Source organism: Monodelphis domestica, chromosome 8, assembly GCF_027887165.1.
Source record: "Monodelphis domestica isolate mMonDom1 chromosome 8, mMonDom1.pri, whole genome shotgun sequence".
Classification (NCBI taxonomy): Eukaryota; Metazoa; Chordata; class Mammalia; order Didelphimorphia; family Didelphidae; genus Monodelphis; species Monodelphis domestica.
The window spans coordinates 203,737,498-203,764,580 of NC_077234.1; the positions used below are offsets into that span (position 1 = coordinate 203,737,498).

Consider the following 27,083-nt stretch of genomic DNA (forward strand, 5'->3'; position numbering starts at 1 on the left):
GAATTTTAAAATAAGACTACATTCAGATATCATCTTTTTCATCAAGTCTTTCCTGATACCCCATAGTTGCTTGTTCTTGGACTTACTTAATATATACTTTATATTTACTTGTTCTTTTTCATGATGTATCCTTAAATAAAACCAATGCCTGTTTTTCTTTTTGTATTTGCAGTGCTTAAAAAAGCATATAAGACAAAATAGGCACTTAATAAATGCTGGTTGAAGTGAATGTAATTTGCAAATTTTGACACCTTATTAATAAAGTGGAGGAATTCCATGGGGACTGGAACAACCTCCAGGAATTGATGCAGAGTGAGAGGAGCAGAACCAGGAAAACATTGTACAGAGACTGACACACTGATACAATAGAATGTAATGGACTTCTCCATTAGTGGCAATGCAGTGATCCTGAACAACTGGGAGGAACCCATGAGAAAAAACACGATCCACATTCAGAGGAATCACTGTGGGAGTAAAAACACTGAAGAAAAACAACTGCTTGAATACATGGGTCAAAGGGATATGGTTGGGAATGTAGATTCTAAATGGACATCCTAGAGCAAACACCAACAGCATGGAAATAGGTTCTGATCAAGGACACAAGTAATACCCAATGAAATTGGCTGTGGGAAGGGTGGTTGGAGGGGAGGGAGGGAAATAAAGTGAGTATTGTAACCAATAAATAAATAAAATTTAAAGAAATTAAAAAAGAAAAAAAAAAGATGTTTTCTTTTCTTAGGGGACTCTGAAGCTTGGTAACCACACTTCTAAATTCTAAATACATCAAAGTTGGGCTATTACTCTAGAGGGATACTGGTGGTCCCTGTAATTAAACTGTACTTTACTCTCTGATTCTGATACTTTCAAACAGTTTTTTTAATGATTTCTTGAAAATAGTCATCAGATTTTTTTTGTTTTATCCTTTTTAATTGGGGGGCTAATGATGCTGAGATTCTCTTTGCATGCCTTGTCAGGTAGGTTATGTTAAAACTGCATATACTCACATGTTACAAAGGATAAGAGTGCTTCCTGGAGACAAGAGGAGCTGAGTTTAAACCTAGTCTCAGATATGTAACAGGTGCATGATTTGTCTACCTTCTCTCCCAGTTGCAACATATACTGACTGTAGTTGTTTTCATAGTGATCTTGCAAATGTGTATATATATATATATATATATATATATATATATATATATATACATATATAGATATATAAAATGAGATGGCCAAAATATATGAATTGTTTTTTGTTGCTTTTGTTCTTAATAATTTAATTTGTAAAGAACACTAAATCTGAAGCTAGAGTATCTGGATTTGAATGGTAGTTATGGTACATATTACTCATGTGACTGATAAATCACTGAACCCTCTCTTGAGTCTCAATTTTCTCTTCTATAAAATGGGCATTAGATAAATTATTTCAAAGATTCTTCTAATTCTAAATCCATGATTCATGAGATCAATAATCATAATCTATTTGGTAAAATTTGGTCATATTTCGGTGTTGATTCTAAGAACTTTGGTTTAACTAAAAAGCAATTCATATAACAACCTAAAAAAATAATTACAACTCAAGTTTTGGAAAACTTTAAATATAACATTTGAAGAAATTAATCTTCATTAAGATGAAAATACAATTAATTAATATTGGAAATGTATGCATTATAGCCCTTAAAGGAAACAAAATTCATATCATGAAGTGAAGATGACAGCCATTAATATGATCTTACTCAACACTGAAAAGTTTCAGAATAGATAAAAACAATAAAAATTTAAAGATAAGACATTGGGATATTCAGTATAATTCTAAGAGTAGGTTTAAAATGTTTTTTAACATTTTAAAACTCTCATTAAACAAAATTAAATTATTCATCAATACAAAAATACCACTTAAATTTCAAACTTGAGTAAATATTTAAATATTTACAGTGGAAAAACTCACCCTATTTTGAAAAAATGATGCGTGAAAATGTGATGTTGTAGCAGATATTGATACTAAAGTAATAGTTTCTTCAGAACTAGGATTATGAAGGTAAACTTTTTCCATTTTTGGCATCCCAACTGGTCTGTTAAAAAAAGAAAATAAAGGGCAAATGTATCACAAATTTTTTCTCAAACACTTTTTAGTTCTTTTAAAAAATGTATTATTGAAGTCTTCTATTTCAACTTCACTTTGAATTCCAATATTGTGCCTCCTTCCCCTGTCAATAGCATCCCTTATTTTATAAGACAAAACAAAAGAGGAGGGGGGAGGGAGATTTAGTTTTGTAAAACCCAATAATGATAAATCTGACAATTAGTGCAACACTGTAAATTCACAATTCCATCTCTGCAAAGGGAGGACATAGATTTTCTCATTTCTTCTTCAGAGTCTACATCAGTCATTATAATTAATTGTATGGCATTTAATTTAGCTTTGTTCTTTGGTTTTCTCCCCATCTTGTTATTCTTCCCATTTACATTGTAGTCTGTGTATACTTTTGCTGGTTCTGCATATTTAATTTTATATTAGTTTATATAAGCCTTTCTATACTTCTCTAAACTTACTTCTATTCTTCATTTCTTATCACGCAGTAATATTCAACTACACTCATGTATAACACAATTTCTTTAGCCATTTTCTAATCAAGAGATCCCTGCTTTACTCCCAGGTGTCCCAGTACCACAAAATGTACTGCTTTCTAAAAAGAAATATATGGGAACTTTATTTCTAATTTCTATCTCCTTAAGATTTAGAACTAACAGTGGATTCTCTGGGTCAAAGAGTATAGACATTTTAATTATCTTCTTGGCATAATTCCAAATTCCTTTCCAGAATGGTTAGTTCAAATAATTTAACCATCAAATAAAGGTATCCCTTCCACATTTTGATTGTGGTTTTGATATATCATAGAATGGCATAAGAGATTAAATGGAAATTTGTGGGGAGTTTTGCAGGGGCCACAAGTGACATTTGAAAGCCAGCAGACAACAAAGAAAAAGTTTAGAAAATCAGGAAAACATAAAAGATATGTATAGAACTGTATAATATCAAATTATTTTATCTTTTAGTAACATAAATATATAATTTCTTTTTGAAAGTTAAAATAAGTAAAAAGTTTGTGAAAAAAATATGAAGGCCAGCAGTCAATACTCAAAGTCTAGAAATGTAGCAGTATATGAAAAAGTTTAATAACTCATTAATACATAAAATGTACACACTGCTATATTACCTAAGAATATGCATCATCTACATATTTTTTCTGAAAATTAAATTTGCAGTTAAAGAACTACAGTTCTATGTACTAGTTTGGGGATGCCAGGTGTGTTTAAGGCAATCTCTCATGTGACATCTTGTGGTGATCTTGAGTTTCTTATATCTTGGGTCCTTTAAATGCCATAAATTCTATTAAAATCACGGACCCTAAAATGACAAGTAGGTGGCTTAGTGGACTGACAGTTAGGTTTAGAGATGGGAAGTGCTAGGTTCAAATCTGGCCTTGAACACTTCCTAGCTGTGTGACCCTGGGCAAGTCACTTAATCCCTACTGCCTTGCCCTTACCATTCTTCTACCTTGGAACCAAACACAACACTGATTCTAAGACATAAGGTAAGGGTTTATAAAAATCATGAGTTCCAAGTATAGTGGTCATAGTGGTTTGGAAGGTGCTTCCAACAAACAGAGGATGGTGATGAACTTGAAGGAAAAAGAATTGTTAGATATGCTTTGTTCAGGCAAAATGGTTGCTGCAGTTGGCATTAATGAGTTCACTGTAAATCATAGCAAGAAAAAAAGAGAAGGAAATCTGTGAAGCTAATGCTGCAGTTACATCACCTGCAAAGCATCTGCATAAACCATAAGATTTGCATCTTTCTCTAATAGAAAATGCAACATTCTTTTTGGTGCAGGATTGTTATAAACAAAAAAAGGCATCCTGATGCATAATTGAGAAGAGATCAAGTCCTTATATGATTCTCTGAAGGAAAATGAAGGTGAAGGGTCTTAACCCTATGGATTGTCAGGTCAGCAAAGGCTTGTTTGAAAATTAAAAAAAATATATATTTAGCCAACACAATGATCAAGAGACAGCTAGGGGATTTCCTGAAACCCTGAAGAAACTGACTGAAGATAAAGGCTACAAATTGGAACAGATAGTCAATGCTGAGGAAACTGCCGCAGAGGACAAAATTGCATCAGAAAACATAACATCAACCAAGAAGAAAAGAGCCCCAGGTTTTAAAGCCTCAAGAGATAGGATAACCCTGCTCTTTTGTTTTGTGCTAATGTCATAGGGTTCATAATAAAGAAAACTCTGCTATATAAAGCTGCTAACAATTGAGCATTGAAAGGAAAAGACAAATAACAGCTGTCTATATTCTGGCTGTTCAATAAGAACAACCAAAGTACTTTTCCTTGTTTCGTTCCATCGATGTTTTGTGCCAGAGATTAGAAAATACCTTGTCTTTATTCATTATTATTTATTATGCAGCATGCTCAGTATTGTTCTTTTCAAATTTGTTTCATTTAAATTTTTTAATATTTATTCCATACTTTTAAAACTTCTTTTTCATATGATATTTCAACTTAATATTAACCTACATATTAGTCTATGATGACATATCCCTAATTTTATAATAAAGTACTGTAAATACCCCATAAGAGAAAAAGAAAAAAATTCAGACTTCTTCTCTGGTACGAAGGGAGGACCAAAAAATTTTATTTAGACTTTCCACAACTGGGAGGCATTCTGCCCTTGTAACTCTAATGATGTATAAGGGATACCTGTATACCCATATTTATATATTTAATTGCTTAATATTACTAACATTTATTCTCAAACCCATTATTGACACTTAAAATAATTCAATAAGCAAGAGTCTTTAAGCTTCTTTACAATTTTAAGTCTATGATCAAAGAAAACACTGATAGATTTCAGAGGGTTATTGAATTTGGATGGGGTAAAAATTTACACTTCCACATTCATTTGTTTCCACTAACATCTAATTGAAATTCAACATTTCCTTCAATAATGAATTTTAAAAATTTATTTTTGAGATGTATATGATACAAAAAAGGATAAGAATTAGAAAATATTTGGAACTGTCATCTTTTTTTGTACCACAACCATATCTACTTACTTTCAATTATGCTTTAGAAAGGAAATCTGTCACAGTTTGGGAATACCTGGTCGAAGCCTGCCTCTGATACTTAATAGTTATATAATTAGGAGACTAGTTATATAATCAGGGTGTGGAAGAGGCATAAAGTAAGAGAGAATTTCATGCATGCAAACAAAGTGAAGGACCCGACCTTGGCTGTCAATCAAGAAAGAACAGTACCAGTTCATTTTGGAATGGCAACTGCAAAATAGACATTGTAATGCTGCCTATATAATCAACAGTTTCCATGATCATATGGGTCATTCTGCTGTACAATATGTGATAGACCCAGAAACAAGCAATGATAGCCACAATCACACAGTTCCACAAATAACTTGTCTGAATATTGTTTCTTTCTTATTCTACTCTGCCTTTCAAGGGATTGTGGGGTTCAGTCAGACTTTGGGGTGCTAACTGTATTAGAAATGGATAATCTGTGGATATATTTCTGGTTATAATAAAGGATATACTCTCGCTTGTGATTAGAGAAATACTAGAGGAAACCTCAGGGTACCTAATTGTAATGGAGATAGAAATACTTCTGAGAGATAGAGAGATACTATTAGAGATATTCTGGGGTTGCCTATTGAGCACTACTGATGGCTAATAGATCAATATTTTTCCTACCACCCACCCTTCACCTCCCAGTTTTCCACCCATGCCCTCCTGCCTCCCCCCCCCCATTAGTCAGCCATCTTTCTATGTAACTCAAAGGTGAATTGTGAGGTTTAAAGAAGATACTTTTCCCCTCTTTCTCAGGTAAGGTGTGTTGGGAGGAACAGGAAGGAGAACTGAGGTAAGATGAGGTGAGAGGGATGAGGGTTTCCCTAATCTATAATGAGGAATAGGAGGATTATGGTAAATGCCAGTCCTGACACAGCTGTGACACAAAAGACTGTCAAGGAGATGGAGGACAACTGTTTAATCTTCTTTCTTCTCCCAATTACACAAAACCACCAACAAAAGTTAATTTCTTTTCAGCCTGGCTTGACTCTCCAACTGACTTTCCTGGGAACATTCCATTTGGAATGTTCTTTCTTGATTGACAGGTCCTTCACTTTGTTTGCATGAATGAATTTCTCTCTTCCTTCATGCCTCTTCCACAAGGGGAAGTCACATCTCACTAAATCTTAGTTTCTTTGTTTACAAAATGGAGATAATACCTCAACTTCAGTATCTAAACTACAGATTAATTGTGAGGTCAAATGACATAATGAATATAAAGCATCTTGTAAAATCTAATGTACTAGACAAATATATAAATGGAAGCTACTAAATATTCCCAACCCTAATGCCTAATTCTAACTACATATTACCTTGGAAGTAATCAGGTCCATCTGTATAGGAGACCTGACAGTTTACTGGAAAGCTTAACAGAATACTAAAAAAACAATGATACATTTATTGAAGTAAATTCAACCTCATATTCTGGTTTAAAAAATTTCAGATAATTTCGGTTTATTGAAGTCAGAATGCTATCTAGCTCATTTGGTTTATAATATATGGGGAGATTTTAAAAATCTGAATTAAGATTTTTTTCCTTATAAATAGTACAAAATGAAAAATTCATTGCATTCTCAATATTATATTAGCTCTATAGAATATTTTAAAGACAAGCTCTTGGATGCATAATCCTTTTTGGAAAGATGAACCCATTTTATGCCATATTACACTAAAGCCCTTAAAACCTCATACTAATTTACATAAACTCATTTTTTTCTATTTTCTAGAATAAATCTTCCATTTCCATCAGGACTGTCAAGAAACTCTTCCCCCATCTTGTCCAGAATAATCTACAACCATAATTCAAGACATATCTTTACCCTAGTTTACCCAGTCTTTTTAAACTACTACTCTCAACTCTTGTTGCACTAACTGTTCAAATTTAATGCTATCTTTTTTATATACTTTTGAATGATTTAAAGTCTTATCTAAGAGACTCAGAGACATTGCTGGGTTTGAATCAATTAATATGTCATCTACAAAAAGGGAGCAGTTTGGAGGAGTCACCTACAAAAAAGTCTTCTTTGACCTGGGCTCAACGATTGATTTCTTCTATGAAATGGCAAACACAATGTTTTCTTATTTTGCCTCAATTATATGATTATTTAAAGGATTGAATAGAGTTCTCTCATATATTTCAAGGAACCATGCATAATTCTTACACAATGATATCAGATACTTTCTATGAAAGCATTTGAGGTTGGTATTTGAAAGTAATTACAATAACAAAATTCATCTAAGAGGAATGAAAGGCTAAGAATATTAAGGGAATCAATTAAAAAAAAAGTAAAGCATGGTAGTATAGCTGTACCAGATCTCAAACTATAATACAAAATAGACATCCTCAAAATAATCAGATTCTGGATAAGAAATAGAGTGGTTGATCATGACTAAAATAACTTGGGTGTTTGGTAAACCCAAAGTTCCAAGTTATTGGGGCAAAATTTTACTATTTGACAAAAACTGCTAGGAAAAACTAGAAAATAATCTAGCAAAAACCAGGCATAGACCAACATCTCACTTGATAAGAAAGTGGTGTAGACATAAAGGGTGATATTGTAAGAACATTAGGGGAACATGGAAAAATTTATCTGTCAGACCTTTGAATGAGGGACGACGAGTTCACTGAACAAAAAACTGAGAGAATCAAGGGTGTAATGGAAAAATTTGATTTTATTAAGTTAAAAAGCTTTTGCACAAATAAAACAAAAGCAGTCAAAATTAGAAGGGAACGCAGAAAATGGGGAAAACATTTTTATAGCAAGTTTTTCTGATAAGGGCCTCATTTCTCAAATATATAGGGAACTAAGTCAAATCTATAAAGATTTTATAAACTGATAAATGATCAAAGGATATAAACAGGCAGTTTTCAGAAGAAGGAATCAAATCTATCTATAGTCAAATGAAAAAATATTCTATATCACTACTGAGTAGAGAAATGGAAATTAAAGTAAGCTCTCAGCTACCACCTCACACCTATAAAAAATGATAAAGGCTACAGGGGGATGAGGGAAAGTAGGTACATTAATAAACTGTTGGAGTTGTGAATTGGTCCAATTATTCTGGAAAACAAATATGAACAATGCACAAAGGGTTATAAAACAATGCATACCCTTTGTTTCAGCAATACTACTAGGACTGTCCCCCTCCCCTCCACCCCCCGGCCCCTGGTGAGATAATATAAACAGGAAAAAAACCTATATGTACAAAAGTATTTATAGCACCTCTTTTTGTGGCATCAAAGAAATTGAGGTGATACCTGTCAACTGGGGAATGACTGAAAAAATTGTGGTATATGATTGTAATGGAATACTGCTGTGGTCTAAGAAATTATGAAGGGGATGGTTTAAGAAAAACCTTTGAAGACTTATAGGAATTGATACAAAAGTAAGATGAGCAGATCTAGGAGAACATTGAAAAGAGTTACAGAAGTATTGTAATGGAGACTTTCTGGTCAAGATGGCTGATGTGCAGAAGCAGGACTCTTCCTCTCCTCACCACCGACCAATATAGAATACTTCAAAAGGTCAAAAAAACAAAGTTCAGATGAAGAAAGGGACCCCACAGTGAGGCACAGCATTGAAGGTACGTGGATTTGAGCATTTCCATGCTCTAAGAAGGTGAAATAGCTCCCACCAAAATGCAAGCTTATCAATCCTTCCCTACCCCAACTATAATGCCAGAGTCAGAGGCAGTGTGCCAGAATCAGAGCAAGCAAGAGGCAACTCTAGCTCCTTCGAAGCTATCTAAGACCACCACGGACTTACCCCTGAGGGAGGGGAGGGGAGGGGAGGGGAGGGGAGGGGAGGGAGGGAAGGGAAGGGAAGGGAAGGGAAGGGAAGGGAAGGAAAGGAAGGGAAGGGAAGGGAAAACCAGGTCAGCAATGCCCAAGAAATACAATCTTCAACCAACAAAAAGAACAAGAGAAAGGCATTGACCCTGGATAATTTTTATGGAGGAAAAAAATCCAGAATACAAACGACTACAAAGGAAGACTGACAAATAAACACATTGAAACTCCCCCTCCCCCCCAAAAAAGAAGTGGAAATTGGTCACAAGTTCTCCAAGAAATCAGGCTGAAATTTGAGAACCAAGTTAAAAAGATAGGAGAGACTTGGCAAGAAGAGTGGGATATAGTTCAAAAAGAAAATAATAGTTTAAAAGACAGAATATCAACCTTGGAAAAAGATGTCTAGAAATAAAATGAAATGATAAGCAAATTGCAGATTAGAAATAACCTGCTTGAAGCCATAAAAAGCAGGATAGACCAAACTGAAAAGTAAAATCAAAAGATCATAGTGAAAAACCAGTTTTAAAGACTAGAATTGGGCAAGTAGAAGCTAATGATCTTACAAGACAGCAAGAATTAATAAAGCAAAGTCAAAGACAAAATAGAAGAAAACAAGAAATATCTCACTGACAGAAAGATTGACCATGAAAACCGGTCTAGAAAAGACAATTTGAAAATCATTGGTCTACCTGAAAACTCAGAAGTAAACAGAAACCTGGACATCATGTTACAAGAAATTGTCCAAGAAAATAGCCCTAGTGTTCTTGAACAATAGGGTAAAATAGACACTAAAAGATCACCCGCTATGCTAAATCCTCAAAAGAGAATTCTCAGGAATGTAATTGCCAAATTCAAGACCTTCTAAGCTATGGAGAAAATATTGCAAGAAGCCAGAAAGAGACAATTCAGATATTAAGGAAAAACAATCAGGATTACACAGAATCTGGCAGCATCTATACTAAAAGACAGCAAGGTTTGGAATATGATATCCAGAAAGGAAAGAGAATTGGGTCTACAATGAAGGATAACCTACCCATCAAAACTGACTCTATACTTCCAGGAGAAAGTATGGGCATTCAACAAAATAGAAGATTTCCAAGTATTTATAAAGAAAAGATTGGAACAAAGTGGAAAGTTTGACATCCAAACACAAAAAATCAAGAGAAACATGAAAAGGTACATAAGAGAGGGGAAAAGAAAAAAAATTTGTTTTTTAAATTTTCTTCCTTAAGGGCTTAAATAATGTCAAATTGTTTATATTCCTATATGGAAAAATGTTACTAGTAACTCTCAAAAATTGTGTTCACTATTATAGTAATTACAAGAAATATTCATAGAGGTTAGGGTACTAAGTGGTCTAAGATGATATGCAAAAAAAGATAAAGGGGGAATGGAATAGAAGATTGCACCAATAGAAACTTGAAGGAAGACGATAAATAGGATAATCTATACAACACAAAGATGTGCATAAGAAGGGGAGTAGGAGAATACGATTATAAGAACGAGAGGAAGAGAGTGTTAATAGGTAATACTTAAACCTTAGTCTCAGTGGAATCAATTCAGATAGGGAAGAGCACCTAGATCCACTGGGGTATTGAATTCTATCATACCCTACAGGGAAAGTGAGAAGGGAAAAAACAGGGGGGTGGGAGGGATGGGAAGGAGAGTACAAAAAGGGAGAGAGAGAGGGGAGGGAATTTAACAGACCCTAAAAAATAATTAGAGGGGAACAAAAAGGGGGAGGAGTGAAAGGGATGTAAAATAAAGGTGGGGGTGAGGGGGACTGATTAAAAGCAAACCATTGGTTTAAAAGGAAATAGCGAAATAAGAAAGGGCAGAACTAGGAGAGAAAATCAAAATGTTGGGGAATACACAGGTGGTAATCATAACTCTGAATGTGAATGGGATGAACTCACCCATAAGACGGGAGCAAATAGCAGAGTGGATTGTCTACAAGAATCACACATGAGACAGGTATACACACACATGGTAAAGGTAAAGGGGTGGAGAAAACTATATTGGGCTTCAACTGAGAAAAAGAAGCTAGGAGTCATAATCTTGATATCTGACAAAACTAAAGTAAAAAAAGATCTGATTAAAAGAGATAGAGAAAGGTAATTACATCCTGATAAAAAGGCAGTATAGACAATGAGGAAATAGTAGTACTCAACTTGTATGCACCAAATAGAATAGCTTCCAAATTTCTAAAGGAGAAATTGGTGGAGCTCACGGAGGAAATACATAGTAAAACTATGCTAGTGGGAGACCTGAACCTTCCTCTATGAGATCTAGATAAATAAAACCAAAAAACAAATAAGAAGGAGGTAAGACATGTGAATGAAATCTTAGAAAAAATAGAGTTAACAGACATGTGGAAAAAAATAGGGACAAAAAGGAATAAACCTTCTTTTCAGCTGCACATGCTATATTCACAGAGATTGACCATGTACTAGGGTATAAAAACATGGTGAACAAGTGCAAAAGAGCAGAAATAATATATGCAACATTTTTAGAACACAAAGCAATAGAAATAATAATTAGTAAAGGTTGTGACAGAGGCTGACACTAGAAAAAAGTGCCAGACTGAAGAGTATGTGAAATTGATCACCTCAATGGGGGAGAAGTCCCAGGCCGGGAATTCCAAAGGAGGAGAGAGACTCTGGCTTGGAGGATAGTGAGGGTCTCTTGGTTTTGAGATGCCGAAGAGAGAAGGTGGGAAAAAGACTTTCTCCTTAAGGATACCCATTTTTCAAGCTGATGACTGGAAATCTTTCACTCCAACACTTCCCAATTGAAGGGACTTTCTGAAGAGAAATCAGAGCAGACTTTTACCTCAGATCCTGTTGCCCAGGGGTGAGTCAACCTGACTTTCTCTCAGGGGGCTCAGGCTGCCAAGACCTGAGTTCCCCCAAAACTGAAGGAGGGAAGGAAAAGGGTTTAGATACAGACAGGGACCCCCTTTTCCCATTCTTCCCTGCCCATTATTCCTTTTGTATTATCTGTATGAGTTAACATTAAAAGTTATCTGTTCTCCAAGTTGAGTGTGAGCGAATGGATCAAGGGGAGACCTTTTGGTCTCAAGTAGTGGAGGGGGGACAAGAGTGAATTGGAGAGAGCAGCTTTCACTAAGGAGGGAAGGCAGAAAGGGGAAAATCTTCAAAACCCCTCTAATCTCTCTGAGCCAACCTGTTACATCTGCTGTCTCCTCTGCACCCCACTTTGTGGAAGGGGGTTCACCTCTCTTTCCCCCTCTGATACCAAAAGTCCAAGCTTCCCTCGGGGTACAAAAACTTCCCTTGTTTATCTTTTTTTAAGACAGGGTACATAGAGAGGCAAATCAAAAATTAACTGGAAATTAAATATGATTCTCCAAAATCAGTTAAAGAACAAATCAAAGAAACAATTAATAATTTCATTGAAGAGAATGACAATGATGGGAAATCTTACCAAAATCTATGGGATGCAGTCAAAGCAATACTCGGAGAAATTTATATCCTTGAGTGCATATATTAACAAATTAGAGAGGGCAAAGATCAATGAATTGGGCATGCAAATTAAAAAACTAGAAAGCAAACAAATTAAAAATCCTCAGATGAGAACTAAATTATAGATCCTAAAAATCAAAGGAGAAATTAATAAAATAGAAAGTAAAAGAACTTTGAATTTATAAATAAGACAAGAAGCTGGTACTTTGAAAAGACAAATAAAATAGACAAAGTCCTCGTCAATCTAATTTAAAAAAAGGAAAGAAGAAAACTAAATTAACAGCATCAAAGATGAAAAGGGAGACCTCACCTCTAATAAAGAGGAAATTAAGGCAATCATTAAAAACTATTTTGCCCAATAATATGGCAATAAATATCTAGGTGATATGGATGAATATTTACAAAAATATAAATTGCTTAGATTAACAGAAGAAGAAATAGAATATCTAAATAACCCCATATCAGAAAAAGAAATTGAACAAGCCATCAAAGAACTCCGTAAGAAAAAATCCTCAGGACCAGATGGATTCACAAGTGAATTCTATCAAACATTCAAAGAACAACTAATCCCAGTATTATACAAACTATTTGACAGAATAATCAAAGAAGTTCTACCAAATTCCTTCTATGACACAAATATGGTACTGATTCCAAAGCTAAGGTAGATAAAAAAACAGAGAAAGAAAACTATAGACCAATCTCCGTAAAGAACATAGATGCAAAAATCTTAAATAAAATACTAGCAAAAAGACTTCAGCAAGTGTTCACAAGGGTTATTCACTATGATCAGGTGGGATTTATACCAGGAATGCAAGGATGGTTCAGTATTAGGAAAACCATCCATATAATTGACAATATCAACAAGCAAAACAAGAAAAATCACATGATTATCTCAATAAATGCAGAAAAAGCCTTTGACAAAATACAACACTCATTCCTATTGAAAACACTAGAAAGTATAGGAATAGAAGGGTCTTTCCTAAAAATAATAAACAGTACATACCCAAAACCATCAGCAAGCATTATCTGGCAATGGGGATAAATTAGAAGCATTCCCAATAAGATCAGGATTGAGAAACAAGGATGCCCATTTTCACCTTTATTATTTAACATTCTACTATAAACACTAGCAGTAGCAATTAGAGAAGAAAAACAAATTGAAGATATTAAAATAGGCAATGGGGAAACCAAGATATCACTCTTTGCAGAAGATATGATGGTCTACTTAAAGAATCCTAGAGAATTAACTAAAAAGCTAGTGGAAATAATCAACAACTTGAGCAAAGTTATGGAATACAAAATAAAGTCACATAAATCACCAGCATTTCTATTTATTTCCAACACATCCAGGCAGCAGTAGTTAGAAAGATAAATTCCATTCAAAATCACCCTAGACAATATAAAATACTTAGAAATCTATCTGCCAAGACAACACAGAAATTATACGAACACAAGTACAAAACATTTTCCACACAACTAAAAGTAGATCAAAACAATTGAACAAAAAAATAATTGCTCATAGGTAGGAAGAGCTAACATAATAAAAATGACCATCCTAACCAAATTAATTTACTTATTTAGTGTCATACCTATCAAACTATCAAGAAATGTTTTTTACCAAATTAGAAAAAAAAAAATATAACAAAGTGCATTTGGAAGAACAAAAGATCAAAAATATTAAGGGAAATAATGGGAAAAAATGTGAAGGAATGTGGCCTAGCAGTACCAGATCTTAAACTGTACTATAATGCAATGGTCATCAAAACAAAAAAAGTACTGGCTAAGAGACAGAAGGGAGGATCAATGGAATAGACTCGAGGTAAGGGACCTCAGCAAGGCAGTCTATGATAAACCCCCAAATCCCAGCTTTTGGGACAAAAATCCACTATTTATCAAAAACTGCTGGGAAAATTGGAAGACAGTATGGGAGAGATTGGTTTTGCATCAACATCTCACATCCTACACCAAGACAGACTCAGAATGGGTGAATGACTTGAATATAAATAAGGAAACTATAAGTAAATTAGGTGAACACAGAATAGCATACACATGTCAGGTCTTTGGGAAAGGAAAGAATTTAAGACCAAGCAAGAGTTAGAAAAAATTATGAAATGTAAAATAATTTTGATTATATTAAATTAAAAAGGTTTTGTACAAACAAAACCAATGCAACCAAAATTAGAAGGGAAGCAACAAATTGGGAAAAAAATTTCAAAACAAAAACCTCTGACAAAGGTCAAATTTATATATATATATATATATATATATATATATATATACTCAAATTTATAAAGAGCTAAATCAATTGTACAAAAAGTCAAGCCATTCTCCAACTGATAAATGGGCAAGGGACATGAATTAGACATTTTCAGATAAAGAAATCAAAAGTATTAATAAGCACATGAAAAAGTGTTCTAAATCTTTTATAATTAGAGAAATGCAAATCAAAATAACTCTGAGGTACCACCTGACAGGTACCACCTCACACCTAGAAGATGGCTAACATGACAGCAAAGGAAAGTAATGAATGCTGGAGGGGATGTGGCAAAGTTGGGACATCAATGCACTGCTGGTGGAGTTGTGAATTGATCCAGTCATTCTGGAGGGCAATTTGGAACTATGCCCAAAGGGTGCTAAAAGACTGTCTGCCCTTTAATCCCGCCATAGTACTGTTGGGTTTATATCCCAAAGAGATCAAAAGGAAAAAGCCTTGTACAAAAATATTCATAGCCATGATCTTTGTGGTGGCAAAAAATGAGAAAATCTTTTTTAGGCAAAACCATGACATATAGAGGTAGTGATGCAGAGGAAGTTCAGGGGAAGAACCAAAAACAAGGCACTGGTCAACAATGGTAACTGCTGTAAAAAAAGAAGGATGATGAATGAAAAAATAGCCACATGATTTGGCTAGGAGGAAATAATTTTGTGAGGAGTACCCATATGTTTAGTATTTGGCGCATTAGTTTTCTCGACTTCAAACCATGCTCTTATAACTTGGTGACTTTGATACAGTGACTGTGGCAAAGGAATGAGGGCCTAGATAATAAAGAGAATTATCCATGCGGTCAGTACTTTTCTGTTAATAAAAGCAGAAAGTAGCTGCAACAAGAATGAGATTGACTTCCTGGAATAGCTGGTGATATTTTTCAACAAGGACAAGACAGTTTTTATTGTGACAATTACTGAAGTGGTGCTAAAATAGGAGCAGGGAATTAAGACTTAGGACACATTTTTTTTACTTTCTAATATTTCTATGCAAATATGCTAGTTCAGGATCATAGGAAAAACCATTTGAGGAAGCACTTCCATGGCAAAGTTCTTTTAGGGAATAAGGGAGTGGTACTAAAGAGAGATTTTAATAGTTTTATTTGGGGGTTTGCTTTTTTGGCTAGCTACATGTTTCTGTGTTCACTAGAGTAGAGATCAGTTTTCTGATGTAGTCATATCAGATACAGAAATTGATGAATGAGTAAATTTCCATAATTGTTACTTCTTTGAGAGTACCTGAAAAATGGTTCCAACTTTATTATTTAATATTTATTAATAACTTTATTAATTAATATTTATCTTCTAAATCTTCTTTCTTGTCATTCTACCTGTTCCTTAATTCCCATCCCTCTCAACTCCACACTCTAAAGTTACCTAATACTTTTACTGTGTTCTCTGGAATGCCTACTCCACAGATAACAAATGACCTTTCATCTTGAAGTTTTCCTTTCTTGCTCCATGTATCTTTTTGCACTCACTGAGACTTTGCTCCCTCTTGATAACTCAACTTTCCTGAGTAACCCTTACCAGCACTGGTTGCATTTCTCATACTCACTAACTCCAGGGTCATGGTGGGGAAGTTGGATCCTTGCTTCTCATTGTTATCTATGACAGGTACCTCCAATTCTTTCTTCATCACTCTATTCTCCCCAAAGTCTAGTTTCTAATCTCATCATTCAACTGAAACTGATCTCTCCAAGGTTACTATTGGGCTGTAAAAAACAACAACCCAAAAAACAAAAAAACAAACCCTTACCTTCTATCTTAGAATCAATAATGTGTATTGGTTCTAAGGCAGAAAAGTAGTAAGGGCTAGGCAATGGGGATTAAGTGACTTGTCCAGGGACAAGTCTAGAAAATATCTGAGGCCAGATTTGAACTCAGGCCTTCTAGTCTCCAAGCCTGGTTCTCAAACCGCTGAGCCACCTAGCTGACTCCACTAATGATCTCTTAATTGCCAAATGCTTTCTTTTTTTTTTAATTTTTTTAAATCTTTTGGTAACTTTTGATATTATTGACCACCTTTTTGATTCTCTCTTCGGTCTAGGCTTTTATGACATTGCTCTTAGTTCTCCTCCTACCTTTACCACTACTCCTCATCTACTTTGCTACATCTCCAACCAGTGTGTCTTTCCTGGGTTTTCTTTTCTTCTCCCCCTATCCTATTTCTCTTGAAGATCTCAATAGCTCCCATGGATTTGACGTTTATCTTTATACCGATGATCTACTTATCCAGTCCTTAACTTCTCTACTGACCTCCAGTTTCACAACTTCAATTGTCTATTAGACATCTTGAAAAGGATGTCCCATATACATCTTAAACTTAACAGGTACAAAATTGATCTCATCATTTTCTCTCAAACCTGCTCTTGTTTTCAACTTCCTTATTACTCTTAAAGGATAACAACATCCTCTTAGTCACCTGAGATTGAAAACTAGGTGTCTTCTTTGCCATATCATTCTACCATTTTCCCAAATCAATAAGTCCCAAGTCCTATATATTCTACCTTTATAATGTCTCTAATAAATGTTTCGTTCTCTTCTTTGAAAATGTCATCACTCACTACCAAGCCCTTAATTACCTCATTCCTGGACTATTTCAATTGCTGTCTGGTTCCATTGTCTTGAGTATTTCCCCACTCAAGTTGATCCTTTTTCAGTTGTCACGCTGTTGAACTCTGCTCTAATTCATTCTCTCTCTCTCTCTCTCTCTCTCTCTCTCTCTCTCTCTCTCTCTCTCTCTCTCTCTCTCTCTCTCTCTCTCTCTCTCTCTCTCTCTCTCTCTCTCCCTTTCCCTCCCTCTCCCTCTCTCTCTCTCTCTGTTTGACTTTTGAAGTCCTTCATAAATGGGCCCGCTTCTCTTACTAGTCTTCTTACACTACTTTCCAAATACTTTGTGATCCACTGACACAGGGTATTTGCTATTCTTCAACAGGGAACTCCATTATTTTTAGTGGTTGTTTATCCTTCATATATGGAACTCCTTCCTTCTTCATCTATGCTTTGGGGCTTTCCTGGTTTCCTTCAAGTCTCAACCAAAGTCTTCATATTTTGAAAGATATCTTTCCTAGTCTTCCTTAATTGTAGTGCCTTCCTTTGAGACAATGCTTATTTATCCAGATTCATCTTATTCATACGTATGTTGTCTCTCCCATTAGAATGTGAACTCCTTGAGGACAGAAATTGTTTTTTGTTTTTGATCTTTATAGCTCCAGTACCTGGCATATAATGGGCACTTACCTTGCTGACTATGACAAGTCTAATATTAATATTCACCACTGCTCTGTACTAAAATTTTATAATTACTTGATACTGATTTTATTTTTTCTCATATTTCTAGCATATGATCATAGCCACTCATATGAGCATGGCAATATTTCAATACTTTGATATAACAAATTATCTAGTTATCACCTAACCATTGGGCATATTTCAGATTTTTAAAATCATAATCAATAGTATTATGAAAATTTATTTCCATATGGCTAGTTAGTAACATTACTCATATAATTCCAGAATGGATTTCCAGCATTTGTGCAGCAGAGTGACACCAGCAGTGAATTTGATTGCCTACCTTATGATAGATAGCCCTTTCAAGAATGAATATTCTTCTCTTCTACCATCTTAGCTACTTTGATAGCTAGTTTAATTTGTATTTCTTAGGGTTACTAGTGATTTTGAATACCAATTTTAAGTGGTTAATTGTTTATATTCCACCTTTTGAAAACTGTTTATATGTCTTTACCACTTATTTATTGTGCTCTTAACATTGAGCAATGGGACATTTTTCTCAGTTCTTTGTATTTTTAGATTTCATAATTTGCCTGGATGACTTATGAGAACATTTTTCAGTAACAGAATTTTTTCCTATTTAAGCTGCACTGATCTCATTGGAACAAAAAACTTTTTAATTTTATATGATCTAGTTTCTTCCCTCCCACCCCAGCTTCTATGACCTCTTATATTTCATGTTTGATTACAAATCCTTGCCCTATCCATAATTCAATAAATAAGTAATCATTAAACATCTATGTTTCAGGAATTGTGCTATGCACTAGATACAAATGTAAAGAATGAAACAATTCCAACTTGCTAAAAGTTTACATCCTAATGAGACAACAGAATAAACATAAAGAGAATAAATAACAATGAATAAAGAGTAGTTGGAAACAATGAAGTTTGAGGGGGAGGGCACTAGCAATTGGAAATCTCAGGAAAGGCTTCATGTAGAAGGTAATGCATGAACTTTATCTTTTTCTTCCTTGCATTAAACTTTTTATTTTAATGGTCTCAAATTCTCTAACAGTTTTTTTACTTGAATTGTTTCCATTTAAGAATTATTGATATTAAAACTAATGACTTAAAACTACCAAAAACAAATACTCCATAAAATAATTCTTTCTTCCTGAAGCATTTACAATGAAATGTAATGATGAACAAGTCTCGTACTATTGAAATTAGATGACCAATTGAGACAAACAGTCCTGGTAAAGATCTACCACTCTTTAAGAATGGGCACTGCATCATATTCACTCAGCCTTCTAGAGAGATTATTTTTGTCCCTGCCAACTCTAGAAGCTTCTTGTCAAATGCCACAAAAAGCAATAAAAGAGGGGAATCAGAGATGCTCTCCACAGATATGGGCTTAGATGGGATCATTTGATTTCAGGAATTAGGAGCTATCTTCCCACTTCTTACCAGAATAACAATCTTCTCCTTCAGTTCAATATACTTACAAAGAATATGATTAATATAACAGGTTCATAGCCAGCACTGATCTGGCTTGGATGGGTCAGGATAATGATGAATGCAGAGAAGCTGCTGCTTCCACTGGTACATCATTCTTGCTATCATCAGCTACATTACCATGGTGGATATATTCAACAGACAAAAAACAAACAAACAAACAAAAAACACTTGACACTGAAACCCACATTATCCCTAGAAAAAGGCTCACTCAAAGCTTCATAGTGCATTTCAAAAGAATTTACTTCACTTTAACATTAACTTTGGCAAAATTCACCAACATTGCCTAGTTTAGACTCCTGCTTTCCTTATGTCCAACAAGTATAATACCAACATTTGTAGATCTGTTAGATGGGTAAATGCATAGTCTTTGTCAGTTGGAAAAGTTGGAGGGAGGATGAGATCTAAAGTTTTAGAGTAAGCAGTTCCATTATCTCCGCCATTCTTACAGGTAAACCAAGGCATATTATATTCCAAACTGAATTTGGGACAAAATCTATTGTGCCTAATTTATGGCTGATTTTCTTAATATGACTTACTTCCTTGATAATTTCCTTAGAAATTGGTGAAATCTTTGCCCTTGACAATAACCACTGATTATTTCACACCTAAGGTATAGGTCAGAAGGGGAATTGGGGAGTCTGTACATTCTTTGAGATGAAGCCTCAGCAACAATCATGATAGCACTATCAGCGTCAGATGTGCCTATGATAGTATTCTGATGAAGTTTGTATGTTCTGGAACTTCAAGAATTGTCACATAATACATGCTAGTCTCAAATTTTCACAGAGGGATATCAGTCATGATAACCATGCTCCCAATGAACCGTCAATATATCCAAGATCAAAAAGAGTTTGAAGAAGCTCTTCCCTATGTCAGCAGACTCCTTTCTTAAACTGTTCTATGGTTCACTTTTTCATTCCCACTGCATTTTTATATGAAGTGGCCACTTGTGGTGGATTTACCAGTCTATGTCCAATGATGACATTAATTTCCACTGCCCATTTTTGTATTGGTATAAGTTATACTTATGTTCTAGTAGCAAACCTGCTGCAAAAAAGAACTTGAACTATGGCTAAAAAGAGAGGGATTTTGTGAGATGATGGTGAGAAAAAATGTATATAAATTATGTAGGAAAGCTAGTTGAAAGGCATGGATATGGGACAAGAATTATAGTGTATAAGAAACATAGAGAAGGCCAGTTTGACTAGATCACAGAGGGCATGCTAAGTTTGAGATGTTGCCATAGCATACAGTTTAAAAAGGCAAATAGGGAAGTGCTGATGCAGAACTGAAACAAAGGAGAAGGAATGAAGCTGTATAAACAGATTTTTGAGTGATTTAAACTTTGGAGAGCTTGTGTGTAATTTTGTTCACAAGAAACACAAGAATGTAGAAAGTTGAACCACTCCACAATAACTCACAAGCTGCATACTTTCTGACATTCACTTCCATAAGTGCCATATTTATTGTATATCTTCTGGTGCAGTACAAGTAGTGGGAGGAGGTGAACTGGTCTGCACTTGTGCACTCAACACATCCTTTCCCCTTCCAACATTGCCCAGCCTCTCATCTGCAGTCCTCAACTTTGTTAACTTTGCAAGTCTGTCTATGGGAACCAGGGAGCAAGCTGAGCAGCATTCCAAGATGTAGACATCACCATGTGACTGTAGTACTTATGTATTTCTTAACTATTTAACATGACTAAAACTGCCCTGCTATGTTTATTAGATTCCCATTTTTTTTTTGAGTGTCATTGAAGAATTTTTCTGAGTATTATAATCTTTTGTGTTTTTTATTGAGCTATTTAAAATACTGCTATAATTTTTAGAAATGTCTCTGTAGTATTATAGCTGAATTCTCTATATATTTAAATTAATTCAGCTTTTTCTTCAGAGGTCATCACTGACTGTCTGTTTAAAGGTCTCTTTGGAGTCTTGACTACCTATCCCATTCTCAGTTTGCAGTGCTATTTTCTTTGGAGACAAGAAGGATAAATTTAATTTCTCTTTCAAATGATAATTCTTTCAAAACAAGCATCACACCCAACCCCTCAACCCCAGACTTCTATTATGTAGGCTAAATATTATGAGATTCTTTAATTCTGATTTGGCATGATTTCAAGACCTTTCATTAATTTTTTTCCCCTGGAAATTCTCCAAATTATTGATGTTATTCCTAATATGTAGGATCCTGAACTAAATAAAAAATGCTCTCAACATGGATGTATTCTGGCCATAATATAGTTGAACTATCCTTTCCCTCATTCTGGAATCTATGCTTATTTTAAATGAAGCCTAAGCTCTCATTGAATTTTTAACTCGCATATATTTTAATGTAAATTCCTATTAGCTTATAGAAGTCAATAAAATATCTAGAACTTCTTTAGATGACTAGTAAACTAATAATGTCTCCATTTTGTTATCTAGGGCATTACTTTTAAAAAATCTAAATGTGAACCTTTTTATTTTTATGTCATTTAACTGAATCCTCTTTTCTGTGGGTTTTCCTGCATATGACTGAAACAACAGCAAAAATGGATGAGTTTTCTGTGTATACTTCTTTATTATAACACTCTTCTTTATGGATTTGTTCATCAGACTACAAGGTTTTCCAAAGACAATTTGGGAAATGTATTTTTATCATCAACAAAAAAACAAAAGCAGCATTAATCACCTACATGTTTGAATAGAAAAAACGATGCTATAAGCACTATTTCTTAAGGGGAAAAAAATCTTTAAAAACTTACTGTTCGTGGAAGTCCAGCATTGGTGGCTCAAACCGTATAGGTCTGCAGTTCCCCCGGTATAGGGATACACTGTAAACAGTAGAAGAAAAACAAAAGAAAAAACATTATAACAGAATCAGTTCCAGTTCCCAAAGTACATATTTCCCTAATCTAAAGGGTTCTTAACCAAGCAAAAGAGGCAGGAACTTGTTTGTTTTTTAAAATAAACTATTTCCTCTGTAATCCTACATATTTTGTTTTATGCATTAAAAAACATTATTCTGTGGAGTTTCAGGTTTCAACAAATTACCCAATAAGTCTATGATACAAAAAAGGTTAAAAACTCTGTCCTAATCCAACCTCAATAAGAAGTACCATTTCTTTCTTTCAAATTAGATTAAAAAAAGATTCTGAACAAGTACCAAATAAAATGGGCATTTCTATATACATAGAAGAGGTTCACATATAAAATGATAAATTTCTCTATATATGATAAATTCAACATATAACTTTTAAACTTGTCTCATTTGTCTATGATTCTAGCTTTCTTTGTTTTCTTCTATAGTAGCTTTTCTTTCATAAGTAATTTCTTTTCCTTAAAAAAAAAAAACAAAAAACCCTTTATCTTCTGTCTTGTAATTAATACTACCAAGGCAAAAAGAGCAATTTTAGGCAATTGGGGTTAAGTGGCTTGTCCAGAGTCACACAGTTAGAAAATATCTGATGCCAGATTAAATCCAGGATCCTCTGTCTCTAGATCTGACTCTCTAACCACTGAATCACTTAGCTCCCCCATCACAAGTAAGTTCTTTTAAAAAAATAAAACAAAAAGATTTTTGTCAGATATGATCTTAAAGGAAAACAGTTAATGTTGACCTTTGTTTTATTAACATAAGAGAAAGCATTTATTTGTTTTGTGTGGATGTGCATAGAAAATAGCAAATGTGAATTCAAGTTAATTGAGTAAAGATATTGTCATTTATGGATAAATATATAGACTTTAAAATGGCATGAGACATATTACAATAAGCTTCCTGCTCCCAGATTTTTTTTTTTTGAAGAGAAGAAGATTAGACCTGTCATTTCATGATAAAGGGAATTCTCAATAGGAAAGCTCCCTCTACCAGTGCCTGTTAGTCACTGCTCTGGAATTACCTGGGACTTGCAAAGATTGGTGAGTAGTTCTGAGTCATGAAGTCCATGTGTCAGAGGTTGCATTTTGTGGGAGGCCATGGCTAAGTTCAACACAGAATGGAGGAGGGATACTTAATGTCACAAATAGATTCCCTAAGAATGAAGTCTATAAGCTCAGCCAAGAAATTCAAGCTGAGGAACTAGATCTAGATGGCCCCAGAACAAAGGTTTCTTTATTCAATAATAAGGAGAAGCTCTGAATTGGTGATGTGGCTCCTTGGTATGGCATTATTGACATATAAATGCAAACAGCTTGAGAGGTTCAAAGATCCTCCAAGCTGGTAGGATCTCCATCTGGTAGTATAGACCACTGGACTGAAGCATGTCCTTATGAAGAAAAGAGACAGGTGGGGAGGCTGGGGAACCACACTTACCAACACCATCATGTATCTTTGATACATATTTGCTAGTAGAATTCTTACTAAACAAACATACTGATAAAACTTATTTTTGTCCAGCTTGTCATTTGTGACACTCTATTATGCAATATTAGGAAAGCTTTTTTGACCTTATCATAAGCCTGGACTCTGACTACCATGCCAGTGTCTACTATGTTACTGGGTTTTTGGATAGAAATTTCCATTACTGTAAAAACTAATTAATCTGAAAAATTTGCTCTTAGGAAAAAAATGGGAAAGTGATTTCTAACCATCTCATATTGGTCACAGTAACTAACCTCTCATTTAAAAAAATTCCAAGCATTGCATACCATATAGACAAATGATATAGATACTGAATGGGGCTGTGTGCATATACTTAATTATCTGTTAATATAAAAAGGCACCTAGGTGGCAGGGTATTGAACATTGGACCTAGAATAAAGAAGACCTGAGTTCAAAGATCATACTTGCAAAGTACTTTGCAAACCTCAAAGTATTTCAGAACTAAAAGATTATATAGCACCAGCAGCGTTCTTTGGATTTAACTTCACCATTATCATGTTCTACCACCCACATCCTCCTTGCAGGAAAAACTTATTACCAGGAAAGTCATCATTCCAGAGATTACATCAACTTTTAAACTCATATCTCATTAATACTTTCATAGTTGTCTCTGCCTCTCTCATTATAGGGCTAGTAGGTGGAGTAAAACACTATCACCATGCCTTAGAATCAAGTACCTTGGGTGGGTAGGGGGAGGCAGAGAGGGGAAAGAACAGCTTCCTTTTTTTGTATTTTCTTCCCCATTAGATTTAATCTTCTTTGGGGCAAGAATCATCTCTTTCTTATTTCTATTTGAGGCTTAGCACACAACTTAGCATATAATAGGACTTTAATAAATATTCATTGTATTTTACTATATTTTACATAGTGTAAAAATAATAGGCAAACTATAAAACTATTAGGCAATGAATTTATGGGTTGTAAAATTATTTGGATACTCTGCCTGCTGTGCTTACAAAGTTTATATCAGTTAAATGAAGCTCATAAATGAACTTCTCTTCAGGGCCCTGCGCAAGGATGCTAAGGAGATTCTTGCTATAAAAAATAAAATATTTATTGAAAATATAAGGATAAAAGGATTTCTAACTCTTAAGGGATTCTAACTCGACCCAAATAAAACTCCCTGGTTCCGCAAGAAACCACTTCTGTTTCTACAGGCTATACTGATCCTTCTTGATCTGACTAACCCAAATTTTTATCATTCTAAATAAACTGACACTACTATCCTTTTAATTCTTAACTTAGAGAGAGAGAGAAAAGATGTTACTTCCTCCAACCCCTCTACTGCCAACTGCCAGATACCAATTATCACACCCAGAGAGCAACTGTCACAGAAAAAAAAACATTAGATTTGAAACTGACACCGTCTCAGCTCTGTTTGAAACTCCAATTCTTTCTCAAGCCAGTTTCTCTACTTCTTATCTCCAAACTAATATAATAAGACCTAATTTCTAATATCATCCATATAATTTTAGGTAGAAGATGAATTGTTAACTAAACAAGGGAATGAGGTAATTACAAAAGATAAAATAGACAAACTTTGATTATATGAAACAGAAAAGCTGCATAAACAAAATCATTGTACCTATTATAAGAAGGTAATGGAGTGAAAATCTTTTTAACAAATTTCTTTTTTAAGGGTTTGGTATCCAAGATATAGGAAACAATTTATATACATACACACATATATAATATATAATAAAAAAATGAACAAACACCTCAAAAAAGAATTGCAAATTATTCATAACCACTTAAAAATGCTCCACATCATTAATAAAGAGAAGTAGAAATAAAAATAACCCTGAAGTTTCACATCACTCCCTGAAAGCTGTTATATCTCTTACTTATATAAAGTCTCCTGTTATGTACTAGGCAGTCTGTGGTGACACAAATAAGAAAAAGACAATCTTTGCTCTCAAGGAGCTTGCAATCTAATAGGAAGAGAACACACAAAAAGAAGGCCAAAGGGGAGGAATAAGTACTTGGAAGTGTGAGATAGTAAGCACACCAATGCACTGTTGTTAGAGTTATGAAATAGCATAAACATTTACTGGGCTTATACCCTAAGGAAGCCACTGATAAAAAAGGAATTCTCCATATACACTAAAATATTTATAGCAACTTTTTCTGAGAGCAAGGAATTTGAAACAATGTGGAATAGCTGAACAAATAGTACTACATGAATGCAATGTAATATTGTGTTATAAGAAATGACTTATGTGATGAATACAAAGAAGCCCATGGAAAGATCAATATGAACGTATACAGAACGAAGTAAGCAGAACCAAGCCAATAATATACACAATGACTATAACCACATATATGGAAAGAACAACAACATTAAAAATATTAAAAGTGAATGAAAAATCTTTACAGTTTTCATTCACTTTTAATATTATATCCTACATGGAGGTAGGAAGTGTAACAGTCCACCCCTAGCTATGGGCAAGGGAAACAGTGTGTACAGAGTAGCTTAGAAGAGAGCATGCTCAGTCTTGCACATGGCTAGGAAAGCCTCTGACCCTTGACCCCAGCTTCCCCCAGGTTAGGCGGGAAAACAGGTTTCTTTGTGTTCACCTGGCTAAGAGAAACCACACCTATACCTTGTCATTGACCAATGATAATCATCCCTATGTATTGTGTATATTTACATATCAAAGAGATTAAATACAGGGCCACAGCAAGCTCTGCCTGCTTCCTCTCTTGGATCTCAGCTCTCACTGATGCCTGTCCTTGCTGGAGCTTGGCCAGACCTTTCCTGATCTACCTCTCCCACCTGGGACCTGGCCTTTGGCCAGGCACTTTCTTCTCTCTATCATGTCTCCGACCTGTGTGGTATTAAATTTGGATCTTTGGACGGGTATAAGCCTTCTGAGTAGTCCACTGATCGGAGTTTTTGCTGTGGCTCCTTGATAATTAATAAGGTCTGGATTTCTGACTCATTCCTGCCACCTCATATCTCTAACTTGGCTCTGCCATCCCCCTTGCGGCATCCAGAACTTCTATCCTTCCTCTATCTTCCTACCTTGAGGCTTCTCACTGGATCGGGAAGCTTCAGGAAGTCTACAGGTTTTGCACATTATACATGTTTTCAGACTTTTTCAATGTATCAATCAGTTGTCATGATTTTTTCCTCTTGGTTTTCTTTTTATGTCTTAAAAAAAAAAGTTCTGTTAAATGAGATGGCTCTCTGGGAGGGAGACAGAGCACTGAATGAATGGGATGTATGTTAGGGAAAACTATGATGATGTAAAAAATAGAAGACATCCATTAAGACACTTTCAAA

The 27,083-nt window shown here is 34.7% G+C and overlaps 1 protein-coding gene across 5 annotated transcripts in view; it reads right to left on the reverse strand.

The window, feature by feature from the left end:
* Positions 1 to 27,083, reverse strand: part of TMEM131 (transmembrane protein 131) — a 264,070-nt gene that overhangs the window by 76,984 nt on the left and 160,003 nt on the right. For all 5 annotated transcript variants that reach the window (XM_056808387.1, XM_056808386.1, XM_056808388.1 and 2 more), the window contains 2 exons: positions 22,182 to 22,250; positions 1,943 to 2,066 (listed from right to left, as the gene is read on the reverse strand). In XM_056808387.1, the coding sequence (XP_056664365.1) occupies positions 1,943 to 2,066; positions 22,182 to 22,250 (193 nt within the window). The remainder of the gene's footprint in view (positions 1 to 1,942; positions 2,067 to 22,181; positions 22,251 to 27,083) is intronic.